The 11,289-nt window shown below is 35.5% G+C and overlaps 1 protein-coding gene across 1 annotated transcript in view; it reads left to right on the top strand.

Moving 5' to 3' along the window:
• The window catches only part of LOC120636686 (laminin subunit alpha), a 49,189-nt gene extending 38,720 nt beyond the window's left edge, over nt 1-10,469 (top strand). The window contains exons 51-62 of the mRNA XM_039908254.1: nt 356-569; nt 832-1,155; nt 2,669-2,852; nt 3,522-3,660; nt 4,088-4,320; nt 5,076-5,162; nt 5,607-5,837; nt 6,595-6,767; nt 7,179-7,418; nt 8,005-8,166; nt 8,917-9,148; nt 9,593-10,469. Coding sequence (XP_039764188.1) covers nt 356-569; nt 832-1,155; nt 2,669-2,852; nt 3,522-3,660; nt 4,088-4,320; nt 5,076-5,162; nt 5,607-5,837; nt 6,595-6,767; nt 7,179-7,418; nt 8,005-8,166; nt 8,917-9,148; nt 9,593-9,855 — 2,482 coding nt within the window. The 3' untranslated portion in view covers nt 9,856-10,469. The remainder of the gene's footprint in view (nt 1-355; nt 570-831; nt 1,156-2,668; nt 2,853-3,521; nt 3,661-4,087; nt 4,321-5,075; nt 5,163-5,606; nt 5,838-6,594; nt 6,768-7,178; nt 7,419-8,004; nt 8,167-8,916; nt 9,149-9,592) is intronic.
• The last annotated feature ends 820 nt before the right edge of the window (nt 10,470-11,289 follow it).

The following is an 11,289-nucleotide window of genomic DNA, read 5'->3' on the forward strand; positions in this document are numbered from 1 at the left end:
AATTTGTATTTAAATGGGTAGGTTATTCTTTTATTTGCATGCGAAGTTTATTTTACCCAATGTCCCAGCAACAACCAATTTTCTTGAACTTCAGGTTTCCTAGCTTAAAAAGTTTGTGATTTGCCAATCTCACTGAAAAGGGTTTTGTTTTTATTTATTCAAACGTTAGGATTAAGTTGCTACGAGTAGGTGCTAATGAATTATGTAAGATTAATCAAGACATGGTACAGGCCTCCTTGCTATTCTAACCAATGAACCAACGAACTCGAAAATGATGTAAACTCTTACTTCCATTGCACTGAACCCTTGTTGGTTTGATTAATATAGAAGATATAACACGGTTTCTTCTTTACAGGGATAAATTGATAACATCTCAGTCTGGTCCTCAAGAATACCGGTTTAACGGACGTTCTCATGTTACCATGCCGGGAAGAGGATACCTTGGACCGCAGAAAAATCAAGTGCTACTATTCTTCAGGACATATGCTCCTGACGGCTTAATATATGTAGTAGGCGAAGACAAACATTTCTTTTCACTGCAAATGCAAGACGGACACGTGTATTTACAGGTTTGTATTCATATCTTTAAATTTGTGTTATTTATTTAAGAAGTTCACTTGTAAACTCGAAAGACTTTTATTTAATATATTAAAGTTTATTTTGTTGATCAAAGTCGTAATTTCCTATTAATAATTGAAATTATACCATATATTTACACAGTGTAAATATACGCGTAAATTTAAATGTATTGTTAGTGATTTGAGATTTTTTTTTAATTTGTTAATTCAGTTCTATTGTACGAATTAGTAATATTTTTTTTTATGAATTTAGGTCTCACTTGGCGATCCAAACAACATGGTGATACTGGGTACTCTAAAAACATATAACGACGGCAAATGGCATAAACTGGACGCTGGAAGATATTCAACTTCGTGTTCCCTTCGAGTAGACAATGAAATCCTGAAAAGAGTAGCATCTTCAGCCGACAAGGAAATAGTCGCGCTGGATACGATGAATTTCGGTGGAAATAACAAGGGAATCATACAAGTCACAACAAACGGATTTGATGGTTGTCTGAGACAAATTAGTATCGATGGTATAAACATAGATTTGAGTGAAAACATGGAATCTGTTGGAATTGCTTACAGTTGCCAGGTATGAAGAAGTTGATAAATCTAGCATTTGTTATATTTAATTGAACTTCCTGGGTGACCCTTTCCAGATTGATCTGGAAATCCCACAGTTTTTTTTCTTAAATTAGTACAGAATGCGAAGAAAACCACAAATTAAAGAAAAAAAGTTCGAGTTATTTTTAACTTTTGGCAAGACACACTCCTCAATTTATTATATTATACATAACACAGAGAGATTTAATACCATTTTTATTAACTTCAAAGAACAAAACATGACACTTTCATGTTTAACTTCTAATATTATATATTCACTAGTTGTACCCTGCCACGCTTCGCTGTGGCACATTGTGATTGAATGGTTGAGAAAAAAAGATAAAACCAATCCTTGATGCGTATTGCTTAAATTTCAGCCCAATCATTGCAGAACTTTTTGAGTTTTTGAAGCTTACCCAAACCAACATAACATTTATATATATATATGTGTGTGTTTTAGCACTAAAGATGTCCCTCCTACTTCCAGAGGCAACCAGTATTATTTGGAAATTATAGATAGTTGCAATCATTGACTGCAAATCTTACATAGACTCTTCCGCACTTAAAGTTTTAGTAGCACCTATTAAAGCATTTTGTGGCCAAGCTTGTCCAGGGAAGTTCCTACTACCCCCATGCCTATTTAAGCTGCTAAGTTGCGTTCCAGTCCGAAGGGTGTCATTTTATAGGATGTGTTCCTTGCATGGCATTCAAAGTGTTCCTCACTTTGTGTAACAAATTATTGTTTTTCACTAACCATTAGGTTACCACAGCTTGGTCCATCATTTATTACTATAAAAAAACCTTTATGATGTTATCAACAATTATAATTATATAAATAATTTTAACGCCCCCACAATCTCCTCTAGGTCTAAAATTTTTCGAAATCTTATAGTAATTGACCTTAATTTAACAAACGTGAATCTTTTATTAAATTTTAAGTCTGTGGAAATTTAGTATAAAATTTTCATTTTTTTTCCCGTTATCGATTTTGAGATTTAAACTTCATTCAATACATTCTTGTTTGCTCGTAACATAGCCCAAAAATATTCTGTCCAAATTTCATGTCTAAAAGCGTTAAAATTCAAAATTTTGTTTTTTATGATTTTTTCTAATCATTAACGCCCCCGCTATACACTTCGGAGATTTAACACTTATAAAAAAGTTAGCCTATCAGTTAGTCCATGTATCCTCTACTTGGATGCAAAATTTCAATTCAACCGGATGTATAGTTTAATAGTTTTAACGGAACAACCGTAAAAAAACTCAATACATTTATATATTAGTATTATATTATATATTTACAATAATATTGTCGTCATGGATTTTTTAAATCTGTTCTTAGCGTATTTTAAAAATTTTTCACAGTGTGTAAGAATTTCGTCATAAATCAGTCTGTGTCGATTATATGGTACCTATATATTAAAGATTATCGTAAAGTTTCTGCTTATATGCATCTTGTAACTTGTAAACTATTTATTGTTTTTATATTATTTTAATTCTAGTTTGCATCGTTAGTGTCTCTATCCGGCGACAATAGTTACTTATGGTACAAAGATATAACTACAGAAAACGTTCAGCTGACTCTTAAGTTCAAGACCGCAAGCCCAGATGGTCTACTCTTCATTTATGTTAGCAGAACTCAGACGACATCCATGCCAGATAGCATCTCATTATCACTTATAAAAGGTAATTTTTAAAACATTAATTTATAGCAAATTTTAATTTTAAGGGTAGTTTTAGATTAATATACATACATTCTTTATTTTAAACTATAACTAATAGGCTAATAACTATCTATGAAGTGTAAGTGATTGGAGCTTTCAGTTGAGGTGCGACAAAACACTATATTACTATTCCAAAAATATACGCTATGTTTATTTGTTAGAATCTTGGTGTAACAATTTTTTTAAATCATTCTTGTACATCAATAGCATGTGTATCATTACGTACTAACAACCTTTAAAATACGTCATCCCCTGCTAAATCGGTTGGGGGCTCTTTTTAGAACAGAGCACGTTTGCCACCCTCCTAACTTTAGTTTTAAGTTAAGAACTGTAGTTATAACCTCAGAATAATGTTAGGTGATAACTACATTCACAATATTTATGGACACTTCATAAGTGCCTGTGATAGGTTAATAGTTAATAGGTCTACATGAATGAAACTTATTTGAATTTGATTTGTCGTTTTTGATATCATGAATCCATGTGATCAAAACATATAAGATTGGTTTACTTTAATCATTGTTTATATAACATCGTTAACAGTACATGTAAATTAGCACTAGATCCTAGCATATAAAATCGTATTACTATAATAATAATTGCTACTTAAAAAATTTTGTTAATATTACAGGTAAATTAGTACTCATGAGTCAACGTGAAGTGCTAGATACAGGTCTCAATACATACAATGATTCTCAATGGCACGTGGTGGCTGTAACTCATAACAACAAAGCTTTACGACTCGTAGTTGATGACTTCGACTACTTTAGGTAAGGATATTTTTCGGAGACAATTTTTAACGAAATGACTTAAGAACGTGCGATTAAACAAACTTAAAACCAGTCATGCCACTGTTAAGAAAAAAAATTATGGTACCTAATTAACCTTAATATCTGTTAATATCTGTTAATTAAGCAAAATAGGAAACGGTGAAACGGTTAAAAAAACAAAATTGCTCGTAACCTTAATATATCTAGTATGCGTACAGTCGTTTGAAGTTTAGTAAGTAGGCAGGTAGGTAGGTATATAATAATATTAACATTCTTGATTATGACAACTATGATCCATTTAACAGCTCACATACCTACTATTGCTAAATAGAACAAAAGCTGTATTTTTACCGAAAAGATATTTAACTAATCTAGTTGCAGATATGTTGTCTGTGATGCACCAATAAAAGTAAATTTATATTTATAGTACTGATTCGCCGCCGGCACCGTTGCATATACTGAATGGTGTTCTCTTCATCGGAGGAGTAAAGGCAAACTACGTTGTCGGTGGCAAAGTGGGCTCCAAAGCCGCGTTCAAAGGATGCATAGCAGACGCCAGTCTTAATGGACGAGTTCTGAATCTCTTGGAGCCGTTCAACAACCATAGTGTTACCTTTGGACGATGCGGCAAAACTACGACCACTGGAGGCGCCTCACCAGGTTTTTATCACAATTCACTCATTAAATTTTCAATATTGTAAAATACGTATACTAACTAATAGTATTTTACCATCAACTTGTACTAAAATACAACATTATGGTGATTCTAAGTTGTCTTCTTAGTAAATCTCGAGTTAACTATTTGTTTTAAAATGAAATCTTTGAATAATACCAATTGTGGTGGAACCTAACTTGCAGTAGCGTATTCATGATTTGGCTCTGTTTGGCTAAAAACATCAATAGGAAGACATTCTTTATTTTTGTACAAACTACAAACAAGCACTGACGTCAAACAAACCATAAAGTCTTTCTCTTGTCGGTTTTTGATATCAATTCTAAACATAAACTGGTACGGTTAATGTGGGAATGGCGTGTCTAGGATATTTGTCAATGCTAACATTAAATATTCGGTCAAATATACCAACATCACTACACAAATATTCTAAGCCAAGTTAGTAACCACCATATATCTCACATTAATAAATTAGGTGGTCGTTCTGAATAATGATTTTAATAGAGCCCGTTAAAAGGTCGTGTAAAAGCTCTAGAGGTACACGAAACTACAGTCGTACCTATTGAATATGCGAAAGTGGCCTGGCATGCAACTGGACGGTTTCGATTTTACCTTTACATTGCGCATCTTCGATAAAGTATAGACTATTTGAAAAGTGGCGAAAGATGATAGAAACCTAGATTACAATGCCTTTACACACAACTACAAATGCTAGATTAAAATAACACTCCTTAACTTTTAGATCAAACACTATGGCCAGTACCAACTAGTGATGATGTTCTACCAACTCCCAGGATAATATTTGAACAAGAGGGAACTACACTAACAGGTAATAGAATCAAAACCAGAAGTTGTACAAAAGGCGCAGGAGGATTTCGTATTGTGCGGATTTTTTAAGCCTCTTTTGACAGTCTGCGATCAGCTTGTACTCAAGAAAGTATTAAGTATTTATAATAAAAAGCGTACTCAAGAAGTAATCTTGCAATGAGTAAAAAAGATTATTTACGATACGTTTATGTATAGATTTGGAACAATAGCAGCAATAAATAATAATTGTTCATTCTATAACTTCTAGGTACTCAGTTACCGATGACGGATAAGAATCCGTTAAGCGCGTAAATGTCGTGCCAGATGTTATTTATCGGCTAAAATAAGTTTGCATCTAACAAGTTGCTAGCCGCACTGGTTAAACCAGTTAAAGTACTTAATTGAAAAGCAGTTGTACTTAATTTAATGATTATTAAACTTAAGATACTTAAACTTATTTCTACAGAATCCCCGGTCATTAATACCGAAAGGCCTATAACGGAGCTACCGACGCGAGCGCCGCCTGTAACCACTACTGTCCCTACATCGACAAGATCTCCGTTCATACCAACAACCGTAAACAACACAAGATCGATGCCGACTACCAGAAGAACTCCTCCACTTCCCGAAACCGGGTGTTCTCTAGCGTACGATCCACAGTATACAATCGGTGATCCCGAGGAAGGTTACAGATTTGGTTAGTGAATATCTTAATAGTTAGCCGTGTTTACTGGTAAAAAATACTGAAACGGAAAGCAACTCTTTGTGATCTCATCAGTGAATCAGAAATGAAAAACACCGTAAAGACAAAAGGTTTATTGACGTAGCTCAGCTCACTCTGAGGCTTAAATGGCATTAGGCGGGGCACTAAGCTCGCAATATCGATGAATGTAGATGACTCGAATACACAATCGACTTATACCTTGATTGTATTGTACTGGATAAATAGAAATAGGTACCTTTATCTAACAGTGAATGATGAACGATGTGGAAAATATTGATAAGATACAAAAAACCATACATTGACCATTAGGATGCCTATCGTTTTGCAAAAGGAATATCTCCAAGCATTGCGATTTTAGTGTAGGTTTCAGGGGTCCCCCTTATAAAACATGTCAAAGTCAATATACAATGCTAGTGCTGCCCTTCCTGTCTCGACAAATTTTAGTGGACCCCTAGCTTTATTAACGAAACATGGGAGCGAAAGGTATACCAGCATACTTCTCGCCCCTATGGGCTTGCTTTTTCTTTCATTGCAGCCAGTCCTTTGTGAACTGTGTGGCTACAGAAAGACTAATTTTCGAAATAATATTAATGAATTATGTTCCTTTATTATTTTCTGTATCTAATGTTTGTCCCTAAGTAAGGTGATCCTTTTAAATAATGTTTTTAATAGAATATCAATGTAAAAGCTCTAGAGAAGTCAAACATTAAAATTTGAATCCCTTTAATAGGTACACAAAACGACAGTCGTATAGAATATGCAAAGTTGCCTGGCCGACAGCTGGACGGTTTCGATCTTACCATCACATTCCGCACCTTCGATCTACATGGAGGACTTATGTTCTACGCAGCAGCCGAGAGAGCGCCGGATCAATTCTTAGCTCTTTATATGAAAGACGCAAAAGTAAGATCAGTTTTATCTTATCTAGCACATCTTTGTTATTATATTTAAAAAAATACTACAAATTTAAATCAACATCCAAGAGAATTTCTTTTTGTTTTGATACTGCATTTAAGAACATCGCTGGCTGGAGTTTTCTTTCAGTCGGTAAGTTTATTTTAGAAGCCTTAAACGCACATTATGCCTTAAAAAGTGCGTATCTAGTTCAATATTTTTCCTTAACATGATTTTGTAATTCTTTGCAACGAAATGAATACCTACCTAGTCAGCAGGTCGTATTTTCGACAAGTAGTATTTCACGAGTATCTCGGTGGGCTTTCCCATTATCTGCAGCATGGTGGTATATCGAACGGTCTCTCAGCAGCATCAAGCTAATTTTACTACAACGAAAAATAATGTATTTAATTTGCGCAGCTCCACTTCTCGTTCAACTGCGGTGGCGAGACCGGTGAAGTTATATCCACTGGTACATATAACGACACCGAGTGGCACACAGTGACACTGGTGAGGTACGGCGGCCATGGGAAGCTCACCGTCGTTAACGAATGGAACGGTGAAGCCAGCGTCACATGCAACGCACCAGCCGGCCTAACAGCACCTTTCTACTATGGCGGCTTGAGAAATGTGTCCAATAGCATCGGCCGTAATCTTAAGGTAAAAAAGGCTGCATTAAAGTCTTACTTACAGATTTTAGTACAAGCAGATTAAAAAAATACACTATTAATGTCTCACCGTTGGCCACGGAGGGTTGAAGAGTTAATCCATAACGCTGCTCCAATGCGGGTTGCCGGGCTCACATATAAGTACTATAACACTTACTAACAGATTAAAATTTATTTTACGAGGCGTACGGAAGAGTTTCAACGACGTCTGTGACGATGGTATCCACGTGGCCATTACAATAATAGTTACTTTACGACCAGTTAAGTATTAAGTATAATAGAGTCATATCTAAAGGAAAATTAAGTAGAGCATCATCCGGATTCAGTGGTACGACGAGGAATGACAATTCCTTCTCAAGCCACTGGTCTGGTCTGGTGAAAGCAGATGGTGGCACGATGAGGAGGAAGCGATAATAATAACAGAGACTTACGTACGTTATCTCCGAGAGACAGGATTTCCTGACTTCAGACTGAGAATTTTGATAGAATAATGCAATACCTTTGACTCGGCCCAGAAATCAAACTAATTGCTATGTTACCCATAAGAGAACATTGACATCTTGTATTTTTATTTTCAGAACTTTTATCAGCCATTTAAGGGATGCCTTAAAGGCCTTATGATGAATGCGCAATACGTTACCGATATTCTTCTCAGGAGTAGTTCCCTCCGTTGCACGGACAACGTGGAAGATGGTGTTTATTTCGGCCCTTCGAACACTGGGCATAGCAATTATTTGAAAGTAAGTTTCTGAAATTGATATACGTAGATATATTTTTATTTTTAGCACTTGCATCATCTTTTTAACCGGTAGCCATCATCGTTTTAATCCACTCTTGGAAAGAGTGGGCGTCTGGAGTCTACCAACAATAGGAAAAATTATTTGTTACTAGCTGTTGCCCGCGACTTCGTCTGCGTTCGATTTTGTTTTTGATGTGGCATTCAATTTAGCTGTAGTTCTAAAAAAATTAAAGTATTCAGTATCGCTAAGCCTTAAATGAGGGGTTTGCTGCTGCTGGCTGAGGAGTTCTGTGCTCTATCTCCAACCAAATTCATCAGATCTACATAAAGTTTGGGCAAAATTAAATACATATTATAACCTCTATAGCACAAAAATAATTATTTGAATCGGTTATAATTTGTCGGAGTTATGGTGTCAAATTGTCAAACACTTTCATCCTCTCTCCCAAAGGATTGGAGCTTAATGTCGGGATAAAAAAGTATCCTATGTAACTTCTAACACTTCCAAGAATATGTGTACAAAGTTTTATGAGGATAGGTTAAGTAGTTTTTGCGTGAAAGTGTAACAAACAAACTTACATTGACATTTATAATATTAGTAGGGATATCCTGTGCTTGATAGGCTTGTCTTGCTCTATCAAGCACAGGGGAAAAGTAAAGGCCATTCAGTCGATCCAATCATGTTCAGTTGTACACCAACTTGCCACCAGAACAATAATCAATAATTATAACATATAACTTTCATTTTCAGCTCTTAGAAAACTTTAGAGTTGGATACGAAATCTCAATATCCATGGAAGTTAAACCTCGCAACTCTACCGGTCTTTTATTAAGTGTACACGGTAGGAGAGACTACATGGTTTTAGAGCTTATGGAAAACGAAGTCGTCGCCAATGTGGAGAATGGAAAGGGACCTTTTAGCGCCAGCTATAAATTGGGCAACAAATTTTCACTATGTGATGGCAATTGGCATAAAATACACGGTATGTTAGTGTTTTTTTACTTGACCCAAACCACCACCCAAAAAGTGTTGTTATTATAAAAGTAAATGGATGGTACACTCCTGAAATAATAGTATTCATACACCAAACCAAAAGAAATTTTCTAAATGCCCATACCGAATTATCAACTTTTATGTACTACAAAAATCCTAGCCTCCTTTATATGTACCATATACTTACCAATCTCGTATTAACGTATAACGCGGGTGACACCGTGAGGAACAGCTCGATAGAGCTGTTCGATTTAAAAATATGTATATAAAATTAGATTTCTTTGGTTGGATGACATCATAATATTTTTTCAACTATTTAGTCTATGTACTAGTAATTGACATCATATTACAGATAACAAGATGTCAATCACTACCCGCTTCTACACTACTTATAATTATGATTGTAATTGAACGCTTCTCTTCTTACTTCCAGCGGTGAAATCACACCACGTGGTCTCAGTTGGTGTTGACGGACACTTCTCTGATGCTGGCCTCGGCGTATCAGGGTCGACAGATACGCGGTCAGCCATATATATCGGCGGACACGAGCGTCCCATAAACAGAGTACGCGGAGTACGGTCCAAGCGAGGATTCACCGGTTGTATACGAAACATTACCATAAAAGACACCCCTGTGCAAATACCGCTAAGTGCGGCAGGAAGAAATACTAATATAGGAGTGTGCCCTAGCGATTAAAATAAATATAATTAATTTAATAACAGCTGTCAAGACCTAAATTAATGTAAATACTTTGACCAGATTCTATCAATTATAGCGATTCATTACCATTCATGACCTAAAAGATATTTCTACGGTGAAGGCCGATTCATTGATTCACCTTTACTAGTAAGTCGTTCTTCTCTCCTAGTTATTTTCGAGTATATAGTCACTAGTGGAATGGAAATCATGTTCCACGTTTCGTACAAACGTACATTAGTTTCTTTTTAGTAACGAGATTCTTTAGAACTCAATCAAAAAGAGTACAAGTACTGTCAAGAAGTGAAGAAGCTAAACGTCATATAAAATATATACCACTAAAACCAACTGCTAATATACCAGTGTGCTATAAGTAATTTAACGGAAAAAAATACTTCTTCCCTTTTCTTAAATATTTCTCCACCTTTCAATTAATAGTATTTACTAAACTTCAGAATGAATCGTATCGCAAGAATATTTATGTACCAGCAGTAATGAGTAATATTTTATTTATTTGCAACGTGTGTCGGAGCAAAACTGTAATAACTGCAGTGAATGTAGCCTATTTAAAACTTATAATTATAAAATTTGAATAAATCAGTATTCAAAACGTATATTCTGTATTTATTTAATATTTATAAATTTTATAAAATTGCTAAAAAAGGCGGCAGGAATAAAGATGGCAGTGGTGCTTTCCCGAACGAGCTGTCACAAAAATCTCTACTACTACTACCAGAATGTTGTACTAGTATGCTGGAAGATGCGATAACCTCGGGAGGACAGAGTTCGATCCCCGGCACGCAACTCTAACTGTTCTAAGTTATGTGCGTTTTAAGCAATTGCTTCAACGGTGAAAGAAAACATCATGAGGAAACCTGCATGCCTAAGAGTTCGCCATAATTTTCTCGAAGATGTGTGAAGTCAACCAATCTGCACTTTGCCAGGCTGGACTACGGACTAACCCTTCTCATTCAGGGACGAGACCCTAGCCCTGTAGTGGGCCGGTAATGGGTTGATGAAGATGATGATGAGTGTGCTTGATATTCTACTCCTTGTTTTGCCAACATTTCATTCTAATATGCATGTTTAAATACTGATCAAAAAGAATCTAAGCACGGAAAATATAATATCCTGGCTGTAGGATCAGCTCGTCGTGTTGCAAACATTGCATTCGATGTTCAAATACTGGTCAAATGAATCCAAGCACCATAAATGTCATTTTATTAAACACGACAAAATGTAACACTAATCGAAGCACGACAATGTAATTGATACGTCATATCTGCTGTATATTTAGTGAGATTTTCTCTAGTGCTGGATGTCCTGGCTGCAGCATTAGACCCAAAATTTCCATAATCCTCCAAACATGCAGTCTACTCGAATTTTAAATACCTGGGTGTTTAAAATTTTCGGTCACACTTATTTTTAAAAGTA

This window comes from Pararge aegeria, chromosome Z (genome assembly GCF_905163445.1).
Source record: "Pararge aegeria chromosome Z, ilParAegt1.1, whole genome shotgun sequence".
NCBI classification, from domain to species: domain Eukaryota; kingdom Metazoa; phylum Arthropoda; class Insecta; order Lepidoptera; family Nymphalidae; genus Pararge; species Pararge aegeria.